This window comes from Miniopterus schreibersii, assembly GCF_964146895.1.
Source record: "Miniopterus schreibersii genome assembly, chromosome: 15".
Lineage (NCBI taxonomy): Eukaryota > Metazoa > Chordata > Mammalia > Chiroptera > Miniopteridae > Miniopterus > Miniopterus schreibersii.
In genome coordinates this window covers 51,027,670-51,053,504 of record NC_138115.1, presented here as the reverse complement: position 1 = coordinate 51,053,504, position 25,835 = coordinate 51,027,670, and the positions used below count along the sequence as shown (strand labels likewise).

The following is a 25,835-nucleotide window of genomic DNA, read 5'->3' as shown; positions in this document are numbered from 1 at the left end:
TTTGCGGCTCAGTGAGGATTTGACTCATGCTGGGGGCTGGGAGCATGTGCAGGAGGGGAGATGGGGACATGTGAATGATAGAATCTGACCAGAGTGGTTGGTGACACACACGCAGGGCCTGTCTTGCCATCTCCAGCCAGGCTTCAGCTGCCGGAGCTCCTGGGTCCTCCGAGTCACCTGGTGACCATCACAGGTGCCTCAGCCCTACAGTGCAGCTCCTGAGACCAGGCTTGGGTGTGGCTCCCCCATCACAGCACCTGGCTGCGCACCCAGGGGCTGTGTCATTATAGCCACCTCCTGAGAGCCACCCTCGCTGAACCTCCGTTTGTTAAGTGGGCCTGGGCAGGGGTTACATTTCCATTGTACCTGGAGAATGTGTGGAGAGAGAAGGCGCTACAGACCCCAGCAGGCCTGCGATCTGTCTGTCAGTGACTAGGGCAGATGGCTCCGGGCCTGGGGAGCAGACAGTGATCCTGGGCAGAGCGGCTGGCAGATACCCCGTGTCCCTGGCCCGGATCCCTTGCTGTGCTCTGGGGAGGCCTCGGCTAGTTCATGAACTCCTCACGCTCATTGCTGAAGGTGACGGAGATGGGGCATAATCGGGGTGGGCTGCTCCTTCCCTGCACTTTCTTCTCGCTTCCTGGAAGGAGTGGCTGCTCCAGCACCTGGCCCTTCTGGGAGAGCCATGAATTATGCACGGAAGCCACGGGCCTGGGCAGTCTCGTCATAAATGAGCTTCAATAATTCATACGGAGAGGAGCCAGGGAAAACGAGGGCCTCCCGGACCAGCCCTGGGCAGCCTCTGCTTCCGCAGGCTTCCGCCGGGCAGCCCACCTGCCTGCCCCTGTGGCCAGCCACGCAGCTGCGCAGGGTCGCGGGGAGGTCGCCCCGACGGGGAGGCGCAGTCACTGGGCACAGAGCCTGCTCGTCCAGGCTGGAGAGCAGGAGCCTCCTCCCTCAGGGCTCAGCCTAACAGAGCACTAGGTAAAACTGACCCCAGCAGGGCACATGGAGATCAGCTTTGGGTTGGGTAGAGACGAGACTTCAAATGGGGGGCGAGGTGGACTTCACCAAGCAGGGGATGTGTGCGCATCACCTGAAGGAGGTGAGAGGGGCCCCCTGAGCACAGACTGTGCAGAAGCATATTCAAGCCACAGGTGCAGTGTGCAGACCGGTGAGCTGATGGCTGCGCTTGTCCTGGAGAGAGGACTGACGCAGCCCAGGCCAGGCCAGGGTCCGGGAAGGTGGTAGGCAGTGGGCACAGGACTTGCTAATAGACTGGATATGGATGTGGCAGAAAGCAGGTTCCGGGTCACCCTGAGGCTTCGGGCCTGCACAGAGGGAGCTGCCGTCAGCTGAGCCCAGGGGAAGTGGAGGGTGGGGCAGTGGGGAGAGAGTGAGGATCCAGAGGGAGGTCAGGGTCTCCATTTGGGGCACATTTAGTTTGAGAGGCCCGTTAGGTATCCAAGTGGGCACTCCGAAGCTGGACATTCAGGACTGGTATCCCAAGGAGAGGTGCGTGTCACCCTGACTGGCGTTCATTAGCTGTGTGACCTTGGGCACATTGTTTAGTTGCTCTGTGCCTCAGTTTCCCCCTCTGAGGATTGGGGAGATGAGCCAGCTGCTGTGAAGATGAATTGAGGCCGTGCAGGGAGAGCCCTGGCCTGTCACTGCTGCGACACACCTGGCGCCTAGGTACAGGCCCCAGGCAGGGAGACCCCTATCAGACCCCTTGGGAAATGGATTCCCACATGGCCCGTGGAGGCCACCTGGGCAGCAGACCTGTTAAGGCTAAATCGTAGAGCTGGATGTGGACCACAGAGCAGGGCCTGGTCCACGGTAGGGGTCTGGTGGAAAGTCAGCCCTGGGCCCCTCTCCACCTAGGCTGGCACCCTAGCAGAGCCCTCCAACCTCTCCCACAGACCAGCCCCTCCTTTCTTCCCGATCCGCACCTCCTTCTGGCTCTGCTGCCCCTTGGTGCCTTCTCCGGCCCCTTTTCCTGGTACTACAGGGACTGCCAGGGCAGAATACACCCCATGGAAGCTGGTGCAGTCCTCCTTAGGGGCTTCTCCCTCCTGCTGAAAAACCCAGACCTACCAAGGGGCTGCTCAGGGACCCTGTGACTGTGGGCGTGACAACTGCTGCTTTCACCTTGAGGCGAAGGTTATTATGAAGGTCGCATAGCCAACTGTGCAGAAAAAGGAGTCCAGCTCAGGTGGGCCTTCCACGGTGCCCTCAGCACTGCTGGGAAACCTGCATGGCCCTAGCTTGCCTCATCCATGCAGTCCTCCCTGACTGCTGGTGCCCGTGTGGGCCTCCAACCTGCATTGATGGTGGGGATGAGGCTGTGGCCATTTGCTGTGTGAGGCTGGACGCTGTCCGTCTCTCTCTGGGCCAAGTGGGCTGCCTGGCTCTCCCGGCCCTGAGTGAGGCTGCTCCCTGGCTCCCGGCCTCCTCCCCCGTGGGCCCCTCCCATCCCCTTTCAGACTATGAGGCTTAAATACTGGGCTGGACCCTGTACCCTAATTAAAGCTGATAACTGTTTACCGTCAGCGGGGGCGGGGGTGGGAGGGCCCAGGCCTGAGAGAGCCGACTGGAAGAAAGCTTTCTCCTTGGAAAAGAAAGGGAAGAGACGGCCCGTAATTAATAACCTCATTAAGGAGCAGTATTTGGGCAGGGTCCCAGGACACACAGTTGAGGCCAATGGAGATGGACTAATTTGAGTCTTGGCAACACCAGCCCCTCCCCAACTCTGTGGGGTTCCTGTGTGCATGGGATGGCCGGTGAGGGTGGGGACAGTGCTCCTGGGGGCACAGTGTCGCCCACACTAGGAGTCCCTTTAGCTGAATCACAACTCTGTTGAAGATGAGGCCGTCGCTTTGAGTTCGCGCCTCAGTTTACCTGCTTGTGAGTGGTAGGCGGCTAGCTGTGAGCCCTATTCCACCATGAGTGGGAGGGGCCAGCATCTTCCCTCGCACCCTGCCTCAGTTTCCCTCCATGGTTTGTGCAGTGCGAGGCTCCACACCCCCAGGCACTCTGATCCCCTGGACCTCTCAGGAGTGAATGACCTTGGCTAGACTTGTCTCTGCCAGCCCTGTTGTTCTTGGGAATTTGTGGTCAAATTGGGGTCAGGGTCCCATTCTAGACTTTGAACCCTGAAAGATGCTGATGCCCAAGATACTTCTTTCCTGAGCAGACAAGGAGGAAGGAGGCCCTGCCCTTCCCGAGGGGTCTGCGGCCCACGTGGAGGTCCTAAGGAGGAGGCACAGCCACCCCTTCCCTAGTGAGCTGCAGGTCTAAGGAAGAATGGACTGTGGGGAAAGCAGCCCCACTGCCCGATGGCTCTGTGTGTGCACATGAACCGGGGATGGATGTGGGTACTCAGCCTAAGTGAAGAGGGACATCCACCGGAATGGTCAGGGAGGACTCCCCGGGGGAGGTGGCTCTGGAGATGCCACCGTCCTGGGGTGCAGCTTTGAGCTTCCTGCCCTTAGCAGCAGGGCTGTGGCCTGGGGGCAGGGCCACAGCCGTTCTCTGAGCTCCCAGTGGCGGTGGGACATGGAGGCCCTCTGCATCCCCACACCCCCGCCCTGCCTTTCTTTCCCCTTCAGAAGACTGCGAAGGCACCGAGGTGGGAGGTGGCAGGCCAGCTGAAATACAATCAGAATAATTAAATAGCACTTTATTTTACATCATTGCCTCCCCCAGAGCCAGGAGAATAATTGGCCAGCCTGTCACAAGAGAAGCAGGAGACCTGTGGGCCCCCACCATTGCCAGTTGTGGTTCACAGTGCTCTTGGCAGCAAGTGGCCTCCGCTGTGCCTGCTCCCCACACCCCTCACCTGCCCCAGCCCAGTGCCATCCTGCCACACGCCCCTTCTGCTGCGTCTGCTGTTCCCCCCTCGGCGAAGGGAGGGCTGTGGACTGCTCCTATGCCCCCACTGAAATGGGGTTTATCCAGGCAGTCTGCCTGGTAGAGGCAGCCTGCAGCAGGGCTTTGATGGCAAAACACTCCTACTTGGGAGTGGTGAAAAGGCCTGCAGAGGCCGAGGTTGGGGGTCCCAAGGCCCTTACCCCTACTAGGCCTTGGCCTCTCCAAGGCCTCCCCTGCCTGCCCTCCCCCCCCCTCTTGCCCCTCTGCAGGGTCCAGCCGCCCACACCTACCTGTGCCCTCTGAGGGTGAACCTGCAGTGTCACCTGTCTCTGGTTTTTTGATTTGTTTAATTATAGATGAGTTTTCTGCATAATTTATTCCAAAAGCCTGGATTATACTGTACAATTAAATCACATTCTGATCAACAACTTCACATATAAAATTAACAACTGGCAGGAGTTTAATCTGTCTGCTGCATCTGCACGCAGACTCCCCCCTCATCCCTCTCTGCCCCTTCCCTTCCTCCCCCATCTTTCCCCCTCCCCCTTTCCCCTCCCCTCTCCTCCCCTCCTCTTCCTCTCCTGTCTCCTCCCACCCCTTCTCCTGGCCTTGCCTCCCTCCCTTCCCTCCTCCTGGCTTTGCCTCCCTCCCCTCTGGCGGAGGGGGGATGGCTGTGCAACTGGCCTCGGAGCCCGAGGCCCCCACCTGCGTGCTCTGTAGTTTGACCAGGGGCCTCCTCCGCCTTCCAGCTGGGGTCACTGTGGTTCTGCCTGCTAAAGGGGGCCCTCAGTCCCAGATCCCCATCCCACACCTTGCCTGATGATGACACCCCCTCTTCCCTCACATTTTGGGTCTGACCTTGCCTTGGAGACGAAGGCCTGAGTCCCACAGCTCGTGGTGTCCGCTTCCCACTGGGCTGCCCTCCCCCTGCCAGTCCTGAGCCACATGCACCTTTGCCTGGTGCCCGGTGCCCGTTCCTGGCCCCTCTCGGCGAGGGAGCAGAGGGTTGAAGGGGGCCACTGGGGACTCCTTTCCCCAGCACCCTCCCTCTGCATCTCCTCCCCCAAGCGCAGGCATTCCTGGGAGATTTCCTGAGTGCTGGGGACATGGGACGGGGCTGGATTGGATGAGCTTCTAACCCTCAGGGGACTGCCCAGTAATAGTACTGCCCATCAAGGTTGCCTTGTGGATTCGGCCATTAGTGAGCCACTCAGTACTAGCCCCGTTCACAAACAGGAGAGCTGAGGATCCAGTGGGGCAGAACTCTCCAAGGTCACGCAGCTGGCAGAGGCAGCTCCCTAGAGGCTCGTAATCCTGGAAGGGTGGGCCATGGCGCTGAGGGAGCCCGGACAGGTCTGGCTCCTCTACAGTATATGGCCCAGCACCCAGCCTTGCCGGTGGCCTCAGTTTTTGTATTTGTGAAATGGAGGTGCAGTGCCTGACCCTCCTAGATTCAGGCACCTTGGAGGACACGGTGGTGCTTGGCCCTGTCCCCGGCCTCTCGTGCCCACAGCAGTCACCATGCCGGCTGCAGCCAGTGGCTGCACGTGCCTCCTCCCAGATACGCTCTCTCCTCGCTGTCTTGCTAATTTGGCACTTAGCGACACTTTCAGATAAGCATTGTCATCTCAATGAAGAACTGGAAAATCATGGATGCAAGGAGCCAGCAGGTGGGTCTAGGCCATTGGGAGGGCAGCCCGTGGGCCACACTGCCTGACCAGGGAGGCACTGGCAGAGCCAGGCACCTGGGCCCACGCTGTTGGAAGCTCAGATGGGATTTGGTCCTTTTGCCTTTGACCCAGTGGGGCTGTGGATCCTTCCAGAGTCCTCATGCCCTTCTGGGGTGAGGACAACCGTGCCTTGCCAGGTTTAGTCTCAGTTTGGTGGGTGGTTTCTCCAGCTTTGGGGCAGGACGCTGCAGGTGTATAGGTGACTCCTGGCCTCCTCCGTCCCATATGTCACCCCTTGGAGCCAGTCCTGGGACACCAGCCAAAACCTGGAACCCACAAAGTCACATCTCTGTGAAGATAAAATGAATGATCTGTCATGTTCTTTTAAACGCCTCGGCACATGTATTGCTTTCCTAATTGGGTTGGGTGTAGGTGAGTAATCGGATAACTTGTGTGCCCTGCATTGAGGTGATGGGCAGTGCAGCTGGGGTCTGGGGTCTACCCATCAGGCCCAGTACGCCAGACCAAGGACTGGAGCCACCCCTAGACTCCGGGTGGGGGGGTGTCATGGTGGGCCAGTCCCTGCAGCCCATAGCAGAGTGTAGAGCTGCTCAGCCTGGGGGTGGGGGTGGGGAGACTGTGTGTGTGTGTGTGTGTGTGCGCGCGCACATGTGTGTTGGGAGGCGGGGAGGGAGAGAGTGTGTGTGTGGGAAAGTGAGTGTGTGTTTCAGGTCAGAATTGGACTTTATCCTGAGATTTGGCTCTTCTAAAAAAACTTTTAGGGTTGAAATCACCTTTTTTGATGAAATGATGGTGATGATAATAATAGTAATAATAATAATAATGTGTTGTCTGAGCAAAATAAAAACTTGGCATCCATGCCTGTTCTTCACATATCTGTGAATTCCTAGAACTGAAGACCTATAGATACACTAAAAAAAAGAGTCAACAGCCTGGGATTGCATCAGTGCCGTGCTGGTAAATGTTTACAATTTGCCCTCCAGGGGGAAAAGGAAAACTGTGATTGGCAGCATTTGCCGATTTATAAATATTCCCACGATGGCCGATTTCACTCCCAAGGTGACGCCGCCGAATGCATAGCTGGGAAGACACGCACACCGTCGGCTCTCGCTGACTCCGGCTCACCCCTGGGTGAAGCTCTGGGTTCACCACTTCCTGGCTGGGTGACCTTGGGCAGGTCACTTAACACCTCTGTGCCTCAGTTTCCTCATGAGTAAATTCAGGAAGATGGTGTTTGCTTCTTTGTGAGGATTGGAGCAAGAAAGCCAGCACCGCACCTTGGACATACATAGCGGGTGTCCCTGTACCTGATAGCCCCACGAAGGATTATGATTGGCATTCTGTCCCCTAGACCAGTGAATGGCTGAGGTTCAGGGTCAGGGCCAGGGCAGGACTAATTGTTCCCCTTGGAGATCATCTCCTTGACCTCACCCATTCATGGGTCACCTGCCTGGTTGGACACAGGACTGTGCAGCGGCCCATCTCAACATTAGGCCCCCAGGCTCCGGTTCAGGAACACAAAACAGCCACCTGTCACACTGTCCACCCACAGCCAGGGCCAAGCGATCAGTGCCTGGTAGACAGGAACCAGGGCCAAGCAGGCTCTTCATTCTTCACCGGGCTTTGCCCTCCCCCAGCGGGCAGCCTGATTGCCCTTGTGCCTGGCCTGCAGCCTGCCCTCTGCAGGGTTAGCTTTCCCCTGCAGTGAGGAGTGGGTTAGCTTTCCCCTGGGTGGGGAGTGGAGGTGGACATCAGGCTGTGGCTCAACCAGCAACAAGCCAAAGCTAATACCTCTTTCTTTTGATGTTGATTTTTTTTTTTTTCATCTCGGTCCTGACATTCAGCTTGGCAAATTGCAATTAGTGATCTGCCCGCCTCCTGCTCTGAGTTCCCATGCCAACCAACCCGGGCATACACAATGGCACGGATGCAGCCCCCCAGCCACAGGCCTGAGGAGGGGTGTGGAACAGGGGCAAGCTCTTCTGACCCACCAAGCTAGAAGAGTCCTGGCACCGTGTGGCACTGGGGGAGGCAGGGAGGTAGCAGGCCCAGGGCAGGTGTTGGGGCCAGAGGCTGGGGGCTAGCTCCCCCCACCCCTCCCTTGCCCTGTGGGGTGTGCTTGACCTGTGGCATATTTAAACCTTCGTGGTAATTGTGTGAGCCCTCGCTGGAAGGGCCTCATTCTGTGTCTGTGGGATGGGGCAGGTGAGAGGCCTTTTCAGATGCATTAGAACAAGGGGCCCTGGTCACGAAGGAAGCGCCTTGGGCAGTGTGGACCGTGTCTCTCTGGCCAGCCCCTTTGCTCACCTGATCTGGCACTGCCTGAAGAAGGGTCCCAGGTTAGAACCTGGGCCAGGCCTCTCCTCAGGCACCGCCCCTGTTCCTGGGTTTGAGCTGAGAATACAGAGCCGTGTGACTGCCTGCCCATCCTGTCCACTCCAAGGATCCCTGGGCAGCATCCTTGACCTGTTCTCACGTGTCCTTCTCGTACCTTCTGAGGTGGCACCAGTGAGAAGGAGGCCTGTTCAGGCTGGTGGCTCAGGTGCAGGACTCTCGGGGCTTGCCGGGTCCCCAGAAAGGGGCAGGATGGTCTGAACTGAATGTGCGGGTGGGTGGTTCCTATGGGATACCTAGCAAGGGCCTCAGATAAGCATCTGTCTACCAGGGCGCTGGAAAGGTAGGGGCCGCCTGAGTTGGGAGATCTCCGTGTCCACCGCTCTGAAGAGGCCCAAAGGGGCCAGCGCCTGCCCGGGTCACACAATGACTTGGTGGTAGTGGCAGCCGCCACTCGTGTTCCCTTTCCTTCCCCAGACCCCACTGAGCTTTGGGGATAGGAGGCTCTGGGATCCAGCAGCACCCCCTGGCCCCCTTCCATCTCCCTCCTCCCAGGTGTCCAGAGTCCCCAGATTCAGAGCAGCAGCAGCAGCAAGGGCTGGCTCCTCACCAGGAAAATAGTCTTCCCGCAGGTTCCTATAGCTGCTGGGCTCCCTCCGTGCGTTTAAACTCCAGTCCGCGCTCCTCCCTGGCTGCTCGACAGTGCCTGGGTCTCCGGGTCTGGATTTCAAAGGAATCACGGGTGCACTATAGTGTTTGAAGGGGTGGCTGCTGCTGGGCACCCCTGGGTGCTGGGCTGGGCTGTTCCAAGCACCAGGCGGGCACTCCTGACCTCTCTCCTCTCTGCACGCAGGGTGCAGCACTGGGCACGGCGCCTGGAGCAGGAGATCGACGGCGTGATGCGGATCTTCGGGGGCGTGCAGCAGCTCCGGGAGGTAAGCCTGCTGCCAGGTGCTTTCCCTTCCCAGATCCTTTTCCACAGGGGAAATCAGGAGTGAGGATGGTTTGGTGGACGTTGTTGAGGACCTGGTGTGGTGAAGCACGTGTGTCTGGACCCTCGGGGGCAGGTGGGGAGTAACTAGAAAAACAGCGACTCCTCTGAGTCTTGGCCTGTTCTTCCTGAGGTCACTGTGCAGAGTGGTACCCAGCCGGCCCTTGCTTCAGGCCTTGCAGGTTGTCAGGTGGGTGAGGTCGGTGTTTGAGGCAGCGTCTGGGGCGGGAGTCCAGGCCCGGGAGGGTCCAGCCAATGCAGCTGTGCACAGGAGCAGAGGGACTATCTGCGGTGAGCGGGGTGGCCAGGCCACACAACCCCGGGGGCAGTGCCGCCCGCCCAAGGCGCTCTTTGGCAAGATGAGTTGAAAGCCTGCGTTTGGCGAGATGAGGGATCAAGGGCGGGAGGGGTGATTGATTAGACCAAGCAGCCACATTCATCCTTGGAGATTATGTTAATGTTTGAAATGGTGATGTGAAGAGCAGGCCATCCGTCACCCCCAGAAGGCTGCAAAATGTATCTCTGTCAGTCTCCTGAGCCATCACTTTTTATGTGAAAATGCAGAGGCTTGGAGAGCCGAACTCTAGGAGGGGCTGGGGGCTGGGGCCGGGTGTGACCAGGGGATTGACAGGCACCTCCTGCCAGTGGTCTCCCGGGGACAGCAGAGTAAATGGAGTAACTGTTGCAGAGTCCAGGTCCCGGGCTCAGTGATGAGATGCTCCTCTGTGTTCCTGTTGTCCCTCTTGGTCAGGGCCAAGTTCAGTAGATGGAACCTATGTGGGGCAGCTACCGGGGGTGTTGTTCTCGGTCCTTCCCCCGTGTTTAGCTTATAGCAGGTGCCCAGGATATGGGGGCGGCAGTGACGTGGCGGTAGATATAGGACCTCTGCACAGGATGGGGCTCATCTGGGTGTCTAATGAGTTGGTGACGTGGCAGGGAGAGGGAGTCCAGGTCTGGAGGCTGGAGCCACCATTCGCTGGGTATTCCCAGGGCCCAGCCTCGCTGAACCCCCTTCCCTGTTGTTGGGCTTGAGTTGCAGTAACCCCATCCCACTCTCTTTCCGTGAACTCGCAGTGACTCAGCCGCACTCAGAGCTTTCCGAGAAGGTGCTGTAGGCAGAGCTGCCCGGAACAGAATCAGTGTGTGCTCAGGAATAGCGCCGGCACTAACTGGGACCTGAGTGGGCACTGCCAAGGGCAGCACGTAGGTTAATGCAGAAACGAGAGTTCCCTGGAATGTGTCAGGTGCCCGTCCAAGTTTCGCATCGGGACGTGAGATGTACCCCACGGAAGGAGGTAACCGTGCACTTCCAGTCAAGAGTCTTCCGTGCTTTGAATCCTCACCTCGAGGACATTGTTAATTTGTAGTCATGAGCAACTTGGACCTGGAAAGTTTGCCAGTGAGAATGTAACACATATTTCTCATGCCTGAGATTTGGTTCTGAGATCCAGTCTGTTGGAACCACTGTGCTTCTTGGATGGTGAGGATGAGAGATGGAATCCTGGCTCTGTGGACCCACTGTGTGTTCCTAGGCAAGTCCTGGACCCTCTCTGATTCTCCTTTTAGATCCCTGCATGGCTGGGAGGTCTGGCTGGAGGATGGAGGCAGTGAGAACAGCAGTGGGCACAGATTCACCCCCTTTTTTTAGAAGTCAGATTGGAATTCCCTCATTGACCATTTTCACTCCTAGGATGTGCTGTTTCTTTCCTTTCCGATGGCAGTTGAGCGATTCCAGATACTTTCATCAATGAGCACGTGTTTCCCCACCACCTCGGCCCAGTGGAAACCAGAGTCATGCAGCTGGCTGGGCAGGGCTGGGGCTTCTGACTCCTGTTCCGGGAGCTCCTCTGGCAATGCCTCCCCTCTGGGAAGGGTGGGCAGGGTGAGCCTGGGGAAGTGGGAGCTGGGCTGGAGCTGGGCTGGAGCAGGGGCCACGGGTGGTGTGGCTATGGCCCGCCTGGCAGCAGGCAGAGAAGTGCTGACCTGGCATTCTGGCTCCTTCTGGCATCGCTCTGCCTGCCAACACTGCCAGCTCTCCAGTGGCTCTCTGTCCTGCTCCAGTTTTTCTCACCTGCTTCCTCAGCCTCTTCCTGCTGACAGCTCTGGGGCTGCTTCTTGGCACAGGGCACTCTACTGAGGTGGGCGGCAGAGAGCAGGTAAAGAGTTGTAGAGGAAAAGGACAATCCTGGGGGAGCCAGGAGGGAGCCAACCGGTTGGCTCGCGCACCCCACCCAGACTGAGCCCCCATAGCTCCCCTTCCAGTGCATATGGGAGGGCCCTGTGCCCAGCCCATGCCAGGCTCTGATGGGTCAGGAATTTTCTTGCTGCAGAGCCCTAACCCAGCAGCAAATGCTCCCATGGACCCTGGCACCAGCTTTCCCACTGGGGCCACCTCTCCCCAGGCTTCCCTGAGCTGATTCGGAGCTGCCTCAAACACCCTGCAGCTGGGGGATCCTGAAACCTGGGCCACCTTGGCCTTCTTCCCTCAATGGCTCTCTTCTCTACCTGTCCCAGCCCTAGAGGCGGCCCCCCCCACCCCCCAGGCTGGGAGCCACAGAGCTGGCAGCTGCAAGAGTTCAGAAACTGCAGACGGTGGCGTTTGGGAGCATTTTCCTTGCCTTGGCACTTTCCTCCCCGCCTCACCACAGCCCCGTGGGGGTATGACAGGGTGCAGACTGTGGCCCATTTACAAGTCGGAAAGCGTGGCACATCTGGGTGGGGGGGTGGGGTCTGTCTGTGAAGACCCCCATCATGTTTCCTCATCTAACCCCAGGGCCAGCACATAGTAGGACCACCCACTGTGGCATGGTGCTCAGGTGCCATCCCCACCCCATGTTTATAGCCAGACACTCCTGAGCCATGCCCTCCAGGTAACCAGCCTCACCTCCCCCCAGCCCTGGCCTAGTCTTGCCATGAGCAGGTCACAGAAGTGTGGCACCTACTGCAGTCTGCCCTGTCCAGAGCCCCTGGAGGCCGAGCAAGCTCTCCCAAGCTCCTTCTCCACCCCACCCCCATCAGCACCATATTGTCCCCATCCTTGGGGGGAGAGCAGAGAGCATATGCTTAGGCTTTGAGCTCATTTACATAATGAGGCTGATCAGGATGAATAATTCATCAGGTGCCTGGGGGTGTGTGGGGGAGATGTGGAGATGGTCAGTCTCCCCACTCTGAAGCCCAGGTCACTCTGACAGATACAGCCAGGGAACTACCCCCTCTTACTGGGGGTCCAGGGTAGAGGGGGACAACTCTGTAGACCTCGTGGGAAAGCAAACTAGGAGAGATTACAGTCAGACATAAGGAAGGACTAGTACTCATCAGGTTCAACAGCCCTGAGATGGGTTCCTGGCCTGGGAGAGACACGGTCCTTGGAGGGGCGCTACGAAAGGTGAGGGAAGGCTACCTGGCCAGAGAGGGGCTGGGAGCAGAGACCTGGGATGGCCATGTCTGGGACCCTCTGGGAAGGCTCAAGCCAAGTCTGGATCTATGAGGGTTTTTCTCAGTCCACATCACACACACACACACACCCCCATTACCTGGCTTGCTGGCTGGGGCAGAAATTGCTTAAAGCCCTGCCCATATCCCTCACCACCTCAGCCCCCATGAGGGTCTCGGCCCAGCTTCTGGTTCCTCCCGTGTCCTGGCATTCAAATGGGGAAACCAAACTAAGGTCCTGGCCACTGTCTCCACCTGCCAGTCTCATCCTGGAGCCCCGACAGGCCAGGCCTGAGTAGTGGTGGGTTTGGGCAGAAGTATCAAGGCAGAGGTGCAGGCCTGGGGCCTGCCTGGAGGGGCCACCCTGGAGCAGCGCCCCCTAGACTTCTGAGCTATGTCCACAGAGTGCAGGACCCCAGGACTGAGTGCTCCCTTACCCCAAGTCTCCTATTCCCCACCGTGTGCTTCTCTGGACAGTCATGGTGGTTCAGGAGGATGGCATCCGTGTGCCCCACTCCTTTGCAGAGCCAGGAATGGTACTTCCCAACCTGTGATGGTGTCGTAGTCTCAGCCCATCTTGTCTGCCTCCGGCCATCCTGCACCCGTCTGCTCAGTGCTCCCTGGGAATGTGTAATTAATATTTGCGAAGCGCCACATCTGGAGCTGGCTCTCAGCAAGGACCAGAGTCTGGCCGCATCAAGGGCCCCTTTCCTGAGGGGCTCAGGGAGATGGGGACAGGGCCCCTGGGTAGGTTCCTTAGAGACCGGCCTCTCCATGTCTCCCCACTCCCTCCCCGACCCTCACTGGTATCCCCAACTCCTGGAACACGTGCACTCACACACCGCTCAGGAGGTGCTGGCCGAGGCTGTGGTTAACTGCCCCCCTGTTTGGGGAGGGTCACTCAGGTGGGGTTAGCAGAGTCCAAGAGTGACAGCTCCAAACCCTGTCAGGGCTGGGGTAGCAGAAAAGGAAGGAAGCAGGGATGGGGAGGTGCCAGGGGACAGAAGTAGCCCTGGAGGGTCAGGAAAAGAGAGCTCAAGCCGTGACCCCAGACCCCACAGCTGGTCTGATCCGAGCACTGTGGTTCCCGTGGGCCCCGGGAGACAGGCCTGCAGCTCCCTGGCCCCGCAGACCCCTCACACAGGACTGGCGCTGTTCCAGCCCTGTGCGCAGAGGGAGGTGAGGGGTGGGGGTGGTGAGGGAGCCCCACCCCTCACAGCCCCTCCCCACAGCTCCCCAGAAGCCCCTGAACCACTCTTAGGCGCTCTGAGCTTGCTCCTCACGCAGCCCCCACCGCTCTTCCAGCCACCTCCCAGCGAGACCCCACGGTGCCCTCCTCTCCTGGCGCAGATGAGGGATGTGAGCCCTGTCGGGTGGCAGTGGTGGGGGCGGGTGTGAAATATGCTGCTGGGTAGGGATTGCTGCCGCTCGCCTCCCTTAAAACCCACATATATTATTCTTTAATGGAAAGTTAATTGTCCTGTTGTTCCTTCCATATGGTCCTCTTGCTCGGCACCCAGCGGGGATGCAGGGGGCTGGGGGTGCTCCTGAGAGGGCGTCTGAGCCGTGGTGAGTCCGCCACTTGAGCGTAATTGGATACACACAGGCAGATATGTGGGAGCCTGGCCGGAGCCCTGCTGGGACCCCCTCTTTGTCCCCCTAGCCCAGCCTGCTCCCCACCTCTTTCCTTCCCAGGCCCTGTCCTGGGAGTGGCCCCTTTTGGCACAGCCCCCCCCCCAGTGCGAGGTCTGGGAATGCTCTCTCCTGCTACCCCGTGAGGAGACACGGGCTGGAGGGACTGGCTGTTGCCCCCTGCTTGCTGCTGCCCCACACATGCTCCCTTGTCGCCTGCAGGAGAAAACTCCATCTTTGAGAAGCTTTGCAAAAGCCGTTTCAGCTGTGGCAGGAGCTCCCGCCTGAGGGCCAGAGGACTAGCTTGGGTCTCTTGCACTCCACCCCAGAGAGGGGGTGCAGGGAGGTCATCGTGGGGGGAGGGCTGCCGCGAGGCACCTGGCCCTGGGGCCCTGGCTCATGTCAGCCTGCCTCTCATGGGCACCACCCACCTTCAGGGCTGCTAAGGTTGGGCCAGTACCTGTGCCCTTCTCTGCCTCTGCCCCCTCCCAGGTCTCTCCTCCTCCTGCTCCCCAGAGTTCAGGGGTTTTAGGTGAGAACAGCCTCACAGCAGGTAGCAGATGCAGTGACAGGAAGGTCCCCAGAGGGGTGCGAGTGGGTGGTTGCATCCTGGCCATTTCAGAGTCTGGCGGGGAAGGCGGGCGCAGGGACTTCTGCTAAGATGCCCTTGGGGTTCTGGGATCACCTCGGCAAAGAGTTGCTGCCCAGGCTCCTGCGGAGGTTGTGTGTGTGGAGGGGACTGGTCTGTGGGTGAGGCACCTCTGGGTGGGATCAGCAGACCCATGTCTGTGGTAACAGACATGGGAGAGGAGCCATCGGCTTCCAGCTTATACCAAGTGGTCACTGTGGGGCCACATTCGAAGTCAGCTCCCAGAGGATAGGGAATGAACGTCTCAGAGCAGGAGGGAAGAGCTGTGCCTTCTGCAGGTGGGGCCTGCCTGAGGTCCCCCAGCTGTAAGTGGCAGAAGTGGCAGCAACTGAACGGTGGCTGGTGGCAGATAGGGATGGCAGGGCTGGACTTTCCGCGTGGTGGGACCTGGGGCATGTTCTCTTGCGTCTCTGAGCCTTGCTTCCCCATCTGTGACATGGGGATCCGAGCACCCCTGTGCTCATGGGAGACAGGATCTCAAAAGAGCAGGGACAAGGAAAGGCTGCAGGCAGAACCCTGCAAATGTGGGGGTGCCTTTGTGGAGCCCTCTGGGAGCTGGTCACAGCTTTGGAAAGTTCAGATGCCCGAGGTGTCCCTTTGGAAATTGGTCCCCTCTTCCCCCCATCTTAGTCTGCTGGGCTGCCGTAACAGAACGCCGCTGCCCGGGTGGCTTATAAACACCCCGGCTGTTTCTCTGGGCTCTGGAGACCGGGAGGTCCAAGGTCACGGCATCCACAGATCTGGTGTCTGGTGAAGGCCACCTCCTGGTTCGTAGATGGCTATCTTCTTGCTGTGTCCCCGTGTGATGGGAGGGGCAAGGGTCTCTCTGGGGTCTCCTTTGGTAGGGCTCCTTGCATTCACAGGGGCTTCCAAAGAGCCTGCCTCCCGATACCATCACTTTGGGGACTAGGTTTCTACATGTGATGTCGGGGGGAATACATCAGTCTGTAGCATCTGGTGAACATGACGTCTTTTGGGAACCTTACTGGGAGAGACACAAAGGCCATCAGGGCTTGAAGAAACAGGGCCCATGACCCAGGGAAGGGTGGGTGGCTTGGGCCAGGAACCTAGGGAGCCAGCTGCAGAGGCACCCCTGGGGAAGGCAGGCGCAGGTGGAGGGAGGGAACCCTACACTCCAGAAGAGGCCTGGGGATCTGTTTCTCAGATCAGTCACCCAGCTTGTCTCCCAGCCCAGTGGGCTCAGGAGGGGGTGGGGCTTGGCCGGCAGTGGAGTAGGGGTGGCAGGAAGCCACCAACCTTTGGGCAGGCCCCAGGTACTGGCACTGGGGATGCAAGGTCAGAAAACGGAGTGGCTGAGGCCAGGGCTAAGGGTCAGGGGCTTTTGAGGGGGCAGCATGAGGGGTCTCTGGTACGTTCTCCGACTGAGGTCCCTCAGTTTAAGAAGGGGTCTCAGAGGTGTGATCAGAGCCTCAGCAGGCAGACACACCGCACTGCTCTTTTGAAGTTTTGGTCCAGAGCCTGCGGCTTTGCTGCAGGCCCTTCCCTGAAGTGGGCACCCCTCAACTCTTCCCCATGGGAATCTGGGGAAGTTTGTTGACTTTCCTGAGGCAAGACACTCCCTGACACACACACATGGCAGTGTTCTGATGAACAGCGGTCTCCTCTGGGGGCCCCAGAGAGGCTGGCCTTGCATCAGGACAGCTAGTGGTCAGCTCCAAAGGGAACCCCATACTCACAGAGGGTTGAGGCAAGGCCAGTCTGCTTCCCCCTACCCCGGCCCCTGCATCCACCTCTGGAGAGTGATGGGGCTGCAGGCCCAGAGCTGGTCTGGGTGATCAAGAGTGGGAGATGGGGGGCTGAGGGGTGGATAGAGGGCGTGATGGGTTTCCATCTGGGCCCCCCGGGAATGGCCGCCCCAACTGCATTCCTCTCTTTTCCTCCACCCCATCATCGCTGGATCGGTGGCAGCCACAGGGACACTTGCCTGAAATTCGTGAAGCCCCGAGCGCTTGGCAGAGGAAGACAAGTAATCGGTTCTGACAAACCACAGCTGGCCCCAGGGGCAGCATGAGCAGCGCTTACCGCAACCAGGCGGGAGACGGAGGCGCAGCCTGGCCCCCTCCGCCCTTCCCAGCGTGGCTCCCTCTCCCTGTGAGCGGAGCTCTAGGGTTCGGGGATGGTCACAGAGCCCCAGACCTCCCGCTCTCCCACACCTTTCTCTCAGCCCTGGAACCTGGTACTTCTGCAGGCGCCTGGCAGGCCCCTTGTGTGGGGGAGACTGAGGGGGAAGGTAGATCCTGGGTAGACTCCCCAGGCTCCCTCCTCACCCATCCTTGGTTCTCATAAATCAGGGAACCAAGTGTGTCACCCCAGGGCTTGAGCACCCTGGCCTCAGGATGTGGGGCCCAGCCCCCACCCGAGAGGACGTGCATTCCACAGATGCCTGCAGTGTACACACGTGCTCTAGGTGCCCACCAGGCTGGCATGGAGTCGGTGCTCAGCTGGTAACTGTTCAGTGGATGGATAAGCATCTGAGGACTGAGGAGGGAGAGACGGGGGTCTGCTTGTCCCACAGGACCGTGGGAGCTGTCCAGCCCCACATGGGCGAACTGAGACCCAGCACATTGAGGTAGAGCTTCGGGGCCTGATGGCCCCGGAGAAGTGGACTTGCATGAGGTCTGCTAGGCTCAGCCCCATATAGAGGCTCCCTGGCTGCTCTCTGGGAGGGAATGGAGGGTGTCGGGGCCGTGGAGAAGGGCTCAGGAGGAGAGGAGGCACCTGGTGTCAGGCTGGGTCGAGGGAGGCTGGGCTATTCCCAGAGTGACTCAGGCCTGGCCAAGGTGTGTGGCCCGGGCAGGGAGAGTGAGGAGCCTTTGGGCTCCTAGCCATCCATGTGCCCCCCCACTAGACTTCTGAGCTTCTTCCTTTCCACCCACTGTCACTCTCCTCACCCCATCCTCTCCAGGCCTCTCCCCAGTTTGAAACCCAGCCTACAGCTCCCTCCCCCAGGAAGCCCTCCAGATCAGTGCTGAGGCCTGTGGTGTATGAGGCCCCCACTCCCTTCTGCTTTTGCGTCCTTCGGGTACACATAGAAGGCTAGAGCTGCCAGGAGCCTCTGGTGGGCTCAGTCCAGCCTCCCCATCATATGGGGTAGGGTGACCATGACCGGCAGGGCAGGGTAACGCCCAGGCCTCCCAGGAGTCTACCTGAACATGGGCAGTCAGACCTAGAAGGTAGCTGGCACCTGCTGGCTCTCGGTCCCATGGCTCTGGGGGACACAATCTCTGACCTGCTGAGGCTGTGTGAGGTGGAGTAGAGCTGATCACATGTGGAAGAGAGAAGAGACGCGTGATGCTGCACATTGGAATGTGGGTATGTGTGTGCATGTAGACGAGAACATGTGAATGCATGTGTGTGCAGCTGGGGGTGTGAACAGGTGAGTGCTTGCTGGTCTATGGAAGGGAGAGGTTGGGTCTGCATGAAATGCTGTGTGGGGGGATGTGGCCAGGCCTTCGTGTGCATGTGTGTGAGTGCGATCCCACAGGCATATGCTTCCTGAGGTATGACCAGGCGAGCGTGTGCATGCGTGTTTATGTGGCTGAGTGCACAGTTTGTGCTCTGTGTGCAGGAGAGAGCAGGCGCCCTTATGGGCCAGGGTGGGACTGCAAGGAGGTTGGTGCCAGGGGCTCCATCACCAGAGCAGGCGAGAACCACTTAACTGATTAATTAGTGAGGCTGAGAAATGGCAGTTGTGGGTGAGGTGCTCCCATTCACGCACACACGGCACACACATCATGTCCCTTGCATGGTAATCATCCCCGTCTCTGTCTGGTTTGTGCTCAGTGGCCCTGCAGGGGGCAAGGTGCCGGTAGGCTGTGGATGTGTCCTCACACCCCTGTGTGTCTGTGCCCTGGGGTTGGTGCTGGACTAACTGACCCCTCGTGCAGAGGCTGGCTGGCAAGGCCACCTGGGACCCTGTCCCCATTTCACAGATGACAGAGCTGTGGCTGGTAAGGGGCATCAGGCAGGAGCCTCTTCTCCAGGGTCTGGGCCTCCTGGTGAAGGGCAGCAGCCCTTCCTGCCCTGGGCTGGGGTCCACCAAATGTTACCTTCCAGAAGTGGGGGGATACTTTGGGTACCTACAGGGGTAACTGCAGAGCTGGAGGCTACAGGGAGCTTCCTCCAGCCCAGGACAAGCCACTCCCACTTAGCACCCTAGGTGCCTGTCATCATCTGCCTGGACACCTCCCTGCTCCTGTCCCCAGAAACCGGCTCCTGCTCTAATTCCCCTGTGCGCACACCACTCCTGGGGCACCAGTGGCCCCCTCCTGTGTTCCTCACAGACCCCTGGGCCCTGCCACTCCTTGTCCTTGTGCAGGGAGTCCCTGAAGCTGGGTCAAGTGGCAGCCGCTTGTCTCTCCATCAGGTGTTGACGGAGGAGCCTTCATTATGCTCCATCTATAGGCGCGGAATAAATTGGTGTGTCGTGAATTTATTCTTTTTAAAGAGGGACTTTCACACTGGGGAAAGCTTTTAAAAAGAACATTTATATAAAAAGCAATTACTGTGCCAGTAATTTTTACGTATTCTCCCCCTTCATCGCTGCCTTTGTGTTTGAACGTTACCGCCTCCTGGGCAGCTGCAACCTGGCTCCCCAGCCTCCCAGCTATAGCTTCCAGCCTGCCCCAGCGCCGCCTCCTCCGAGAAGGCTCCGGGTGCGGGCTCCAGGAGCACGGCGAGGTGGATTTATGTTCAAAACTTGGGTGCTTTGGAAATTTCCTCCCACATGGGTCTCTGTCCTGAGGTTGCTCCATTTCCAGGGCTGACTTGGTGCTTCGGGGCCCCATTTGGCAGCAGCCAAGCACTTAAAGGCACCTGCTTCCCGCCAGCCTCTGGCCCTCGTTCCGTGGGGGGAGGTGGTGGTGTGGGAGCAGGTATCCTCCCTCCCGAGGAGCCAGGACCGGGCACCCTGCTTCCCCAGCCATTATTGCTCTCACACTCGATGCATTATGTAAATTGTCTCTGTTGCTTAAGTGGTGCAGGAACTACTGGGGGAAAGGAGGTCTGGAGGCTTGGGGGCCAGGGGAGGCAGGAGGCTAGCCCCTGCAACCCACTGCTCTGTACCAGGGAGGGCCCGACAGCCTCCCAGCTCAGACTAGGACCCCCGGGGCTTGCATACTGTCTCCCCATCAGATCGCGGCTTTGTGAGGGTGGTGGCTGCACCCCACAGCAGACTGGGGGCTCCCAGAAGGCCCGGTGCTCTCCCTCATTGGGCAGGGCGTCAGATTGGGCCTCTAGCTCCTACCTCAGACTGGCACCTGGGGTAGGACACGGTCCCTCTGCTGTCCCAGGAGGCATGCTTCTCCCACCTGCAGCCTGCTCACCCGCAGAGCCTCTTTAGAAATCTTTGGCAGAGCTGGAAAAGGTTGTGTCCACCCATGGGGCTGGGTCACCCACTGCCTGCCCCCGGGGGACTCTGGGGCTCCCTCTACAGTGAGTGCCCAGTGAACTTGGGGTATAGCAGGGTAAATTTGGGAGCATCATCACACCCTGGGGCACCAGCAAGTTCTTGGGTCCCCAGGGGCCTGAGATCTCCATGAGGCACGGAGGGGCATGAAGGTTACTGGGCCTGGGCAAGCCTGGGTTACAGAGGGGCCTCTCCTGGGGCACTCACCTGGCTTTCCATCTTCCCTTCTGAGACTCAAGACCTGCTGGGGGGCATAAGACCTGCCAGAGGAACCCAGCCCACCCAGCCCCACTTCTTAGGCGGTCCCTTCCCTTCCCATCCTTGCCCAGGTGTGGCTGCCTGTGGGTCTGAGTGAGAAGGGCCACCTGCCCCTGGCATAGGCTTAAACAGAGGCTGCTGTGAGGCAGTGAGTGCATCCACTGCTGCACAGACAGGACTGGGAGCTCCTCCCTCCCCACCTGGCACTGTCCCCCACTGCCCCTGGGATGGGCGGTCATCTATTTGCTTTCTGATTACCCCCAACGTTTGGGAAACCTAGGTGTGGGAGCGAGGGGTCACCTATACCAAGTTAAAGTTTTGGTCTAAGGAGCCTGGTCTGTGGACTCTGTACGCAGCTGATGGGGGAATTGAAACCTCGAACTGTCTTCATTTGCAGTGGCAATAGACAGAGGTGATGCTGATGGCACAGAGCATGATGCCAGCTGCTGCCCTTTGGGGGCCCCGCCTTGAGGCCAGAGGCCAGAGTCAAAGCAGTCAGCCTCCTGTCCCTGACGCCTCTGTCTGCATTCTTCTCTCCTTTCTTCCTTCCCCCACCCCTGCTTTCTCCCTTTCGTATTGTTTTTTCTTGCATTTCTAAATGGATTTTTAATGCCCTGGTTTTAAAATCGGCATCACACACGCACATGGTATAAAGTCGTAGTTTTACAGGCGTGTTGTTAGGAGCCCAGCAGCCCCTCCTCTCCGTGCCCAGCTCCCCAGAGGCTATCACTTTGTAATCTCGGAGCCCACTTCTCGAAATGACATACTTATGTCGCTACTTCACAATTGTTCGGCTCTAGGCTTTACCCACTGGTGGGGGGAGCAGGGCTTAGCTCTCTGGGCCCCTCCCCTGAGCCTGTTCCATTCTTCCCCCCACCCCCGGCCCCCCTGTCATCACACTGTGATATGGTCAGATCAGGACTCAGTGTGGACATTGTCCTGACCAGGCAAATGCTAAGCAGAAGTGTAACCCGTAGTCGTAGTACACACTTTGGAGGACAATTTTTACATTTTTTCCCCCTGGAGGTAAACAGCTGTCTGGTGTGAGTTTGCAGTTTTCCATGAACCTTTACTAATTCTGCCCCGAGCTCCCACCCGCCTCTCCGGCCTTCTCTCATACCTGTGGACGTATCTGGGGTTCTGGCAAATCTGCTGTCCAGGGGAGTCTGCCCTGGAGCCTCCTGACAGCCTGCCCGCCCAGCCTGTGGCTCCACCTGTGCCTGGGATGTCCCTCACCTCTCTTCTGGGTCAGAGCCCCTCTTTCCTGGGCACCATGGGCGCCACTCCCTCGGTTTCTGGTTTTCTCCCTCATTTTGATAATCTTTTCAGTGGGCTTGCTGAGAAGAGGTACGTGGGAGACACCTTCTGGGGCTTTGGGGGTCTCAGAAAGTCTGCCCTCTCTCCCACGCCTGGCAGAGATTTTAGGCGAGTGTGGAAGCCCAGGGGAGAAACCACTTGCCTCAGAATTTCTGAGGCAGGCCCCCATTCCTCCGGCTCCCGGGGCCGCTGTGAAGAGGTCCAGACTCATTCGGAGTCCCATCCCACTGCACAAGGCCTGGTTTTTATCTCCAGAAACTTGTCGATTTTCTCCCAGTGCCCAGGGTCCAGAAGTCCCACCCTGATAGAGCTCCATTTCTTTTCATCCCTTACCACCCAGCGGACACTTCCGTTCTGGGAAGTTTTCTTGAATGATTTCTTGGACTATTTCCTCCCTTCTCTTTTCTCTGTTCGCTCCAATTTTCCATCTCCGTGTCTCTTAATCAGGAGAGTTCTCAATTTTGTTGCCATGTTTTTCATTCCCAGGATCTCTTTTTGGTGCTTTTTTCCAAAATAACAGCTTGTTCTTGTTTCATTGTTACTATGATGTCTGGAAGCTCTCTGAGGAGTGTATTATAGCATTTTTTTAAAAAAAAAAAACACCTTCATTTTGAAATAATTTTAGACTTAGAGAGGTTGCCAAAATAGTACAGCAGTTCCCTACTCCTTCACCCAGTTTCCTCTAAAGTCATCGTCTTGCATAACTATGGAACAAATGTCAAAACTAAGACGTTGACATTGGTACGATACTATCAACCAAAGTGAAGACCCTGTTTGGATTTCACCACTTTTTACACGAAGGTCCTTTTTCTACCCCAGGATCCCATCCAGGATCCCATATTGCATTTAGTTGTCACGTCTCCTAGGTTTCCTCCAATCTGTGACAGTTTCTACGTCTTTCCTTGACTTTCATGACCTTGACACATTTTTTAAAGTACCTGTCAGTTATTGTGTTTAATGCCCCTCACTTTGGGTTTGTCTGCTCTCTTCCTGTGATTAGATTGAGGTTCTGCATTTTTGGGAAGAGCACCATAGAAATGGGGTGCTCCTTCACAGGGCAACCTATTGGGGGTGCGTGACGTCGGCATATCTTACTATTCGGTGATGTTAATCATTTGGTTAAGGTGCCGTCTGCTGGTTCCTCCACTGTACACTTGCTATTTTTTTCTTTGTCTTTAATCTCTTGGGGGAGATGCTTCGAGGCTGTGCAAATATCCTGATTCTTCTCACACTTCTGTGCCCGCTGATTTCAGCATCCACGGGTGGAGCTCGCCTGCGGCGCTGATTACTGTGGAGTTTGGGGTTTTTTAATCCTTTATTGATTTTAGAGAGAGAAGAAGGAGAGGGCTATTCCCTGGGTGCGCCCCCAGCACCTTCATTGCTCTCAGGTGGGGTAACCCAGGTGGTAGGTACCAGCAAGTGGGGTTACCCAGGGCTCCCGTGACCAGGGCACTACCCGGAGGCTGGCCAGTGGCTGAAGGCTCATCCCTTTGGGGCAGCTGTTCTAGTGAGTCCAGGTTTTCTCTTTGGCTCAGCCCTGGGTCTCTGAGCCTACCCTGGTGGCATCTCGGGAGACCGGGCAAGCTGGACCACCCACCAGCGCCCAGACTATTTTATATCCTAGTTTCATTCTACGAAGGCTGAGGGAATGAAGCAGAAGGCCCTTCTGAGCTCCGGGGAGACAGTGATGTTCTTGGGCAGCCACAAGGAGTACCGTGAAAGGCATGGGCTGGATGGGGGATGGGATCCCGGTCTTGGCTGTACCTCCTCTGACCTCTGCAGGGGGGCCTTGGGCATGTGACCTTCCTCTCCCTGTTCTTGAGTTTTTTCCTGTAAAAGCAGGTGGGGGGACAGGACACTGTCCATTCTCCCAGCCTGGGGCAGGTACGTAAAGAGGAAGGGCAGGGGTCAAAGGCCCAGACTCAGGACTGAATGAGGAGGGGCAGAGTATGCGAGGCAGGTCTGGGAGGATAGCGGGTTCCTCACCCCCTCAGGTCATTTTGGCCAATCTCTGGGGAAACTGAGGCCCAGAGAGGTCAGGGCCAGGCCCTCAGCCCCACAGCAAGCTGGTAACTGACCTGGGGCCAGAATGTAGGTGTCCAGACCCCACCCCAGGACAAAGGGTGAAATGAAGTCACAGTGTCATTCCAGCCTCAGCGAGCAAGACACATCTGTGTGACAGACCCACTCAGCTGTGCAGAGCTAGCCCTGTCCCCTGAATGTGTGTGTGAGCCTCTCCCACCCCCCATCCTAGCCTCTTTGTCCCTTCTTGCCCTGGGCATCTTTTGTTTTCTTGGGAGCCAAGCATGGAGACTCGGATCAGGTGCTTATTAAAAGCTCCAGCCTCGTCTCTGCAGAGCTGAGCCCATGCCCTGGGTCTGCCTTCTTCTCCGTCATTTCTAGCCTTAGGCCTCTCCACGCCTCAGTTTCCTCATCTGTAGAGCACACATAACACACCCCGCCTGCCTCCCTTCTAGGGGTCACAAGGTTTATGGGACACATACCACAAATGTAATGGCTTTGGGGGCTTCAGACACAAGGAGTCCTGGACGATATGAGAGGCACCTTCCTCAGATGGGGTGGGCGTCTCAGGATGCTGCCCTGGGGCCGGGCAGAAGCTGGTGGTGCTCAGCACTGGGAACGAGCCCGGGTGGATGGGGGCAGCGCCGTGAGGACCGGCGGGGGGAGCTCGGGGCCCGAGTGACTGTTTTGCTGATTGCTCCTTTTGCTTTCAAGGAGATTAAACTATTTTTAGTCTGCGCCACTGCTGCTGAGCGCCAGAGGAAGCCTTTCCATCGCCGAGATTTTCTGGAAGCTGCCAAGTGTGGTCTTCAACTCGATTCTGGGAGCCTCTCGGAATGGGTGGGAGGGGACGTCACCGCCGGGGCTGTGGGGACAGGCTGGTGTGCCGTTGCTCCCCAAGGCACTTGCTGCGCCGGCCTCCGAAGCCAGGCGGCCCTGGCCTGCGGAGAGCAGTAATCTTAGACGCCCAATGTTTGTAACGCTGTTTTAAAAAAGTAATTTATTTTCTAATTATTCCTTGTCTTGCATAACTGTGCATCGCCAAAGTGTCGCTATTTAAAATATTTATCTCTGCACGCCGCGGGAGCAGCTTTGGAGCGTGGAGGGGGAAGAAATAGGAGTCCGAGTGCTGGTCGCAGGCATATTACTTGGACTCGTCCTGGCGGCTTTGACGTCTCCCTGTGAAGACATTTATTTTTCATTAGGATGTTTCTGAGCTTGTGGCCCCCAGAGAGCCAGTGATTACGCTGTTCGGCTGTGAGTTGTAATGGAGAGGTGCTTGGGGAATGAGCCACCAAACTCCTCCCGTGCCTGGGCAGGGTCCGAGTGTGGGCCTAGGTGTGGGTGTGCAGAGATGTGGGGTGCCAGCTGGGGGGGATCACGTGGCCAGGGACTTGAGCCATTTGGTTTGGGGAAACTGAGGCCCAGAGAGAGTCTGCTTTGGAATGGAATCAGCCTCACTGGCAAAGTAGGCAGTGTGCCTGTGGCCTGTTCTGTCCCAGGGCCTGGAGCCTTTCTCTGCAGCTTGGCAGGTTTTGAGGTTGGGATCAGGGAACTCCTGGGTGGCTTCAAGGGGTACATGCATCCCAGAGCCTTGAGCAGAGGGCCCATGGGTTCCTAGCATGCAGTACAGGACCAGACTCTTTACCCCTTCTCTGCCCCTCCCTGGGCTGCAGTTTGAGCGTGTTGAAGAGGTTGTAGGTGCTGGGGTCCTCCAGCCACCCAGGGGAGCAGGGCCTGGACCTGGCTCCTCCCTTACCAATAGGCTCTCTTGCAATGAAAAAAAAATTTTTTTTTTAACTCACTGAGTCTAAGAGAGAGTTTTATGCTGAATTTTAAAATACCTTATTTTTCCAGCCTCTAAACTACTAATCTCCCAGGCTGAGGGATTCTGGGACAAAGACGAGGTCTCGAAGTGGAAATCTGTAAAATTAGCTATGCAGTATTAGTGTTTGCAGTTAGAGATTGAAAACTTGCTTCCTGGGGTCTGACTGGAGGCTCTGCTCTCCCTGGGGAAGAGGCAAGAACTGGGCACAGAGATGCCCAGGAGGTCTGACCTGGCGGCTGAGGGACAGATGCTGGAGGCTATTGTGGGGCTCAGAAAAGCTCACCCTAAAGGAGCCCCTCCCAGGGCCTGTGAGCTGGGCTGAGTGTGTCCTTTGCCTGAGCTCTGGGTACAAAGCAGGTGCCAAGTAAATGCTGCGGAGC

The 25,835-nt window shown here is 57.9% G+C and overlaps 1 protein-coding gene across 2 annotated transcripts in view; it reads left to right on the top strand.

Annotated features, from left to right (window-relative positions):
• The window catches only part of CACNA2D2 (calcium voltage-gated channel auxiliary subunit alpha2delta 2), a gene marked incomplete at its 5' end in the record, with an annotated part of 110,917 nt that overhangs the window by 13,253 nt on the left and 71,829 nt on the right, over positions 1-25,835 (top strand). For both annotated transcript variants that reach the window (XM_081159976.1, XM_081159975.1), the window contains one exon: positions 8,752-8,833. In XM_081159976.1, coding sequence (XP_081016102.1) covers positions 8,752-8,833 — 82 coding nt within the window. The remainder of the gene's footprint in view (positions 1-8,751; positions 8,834-25,835) is intronic.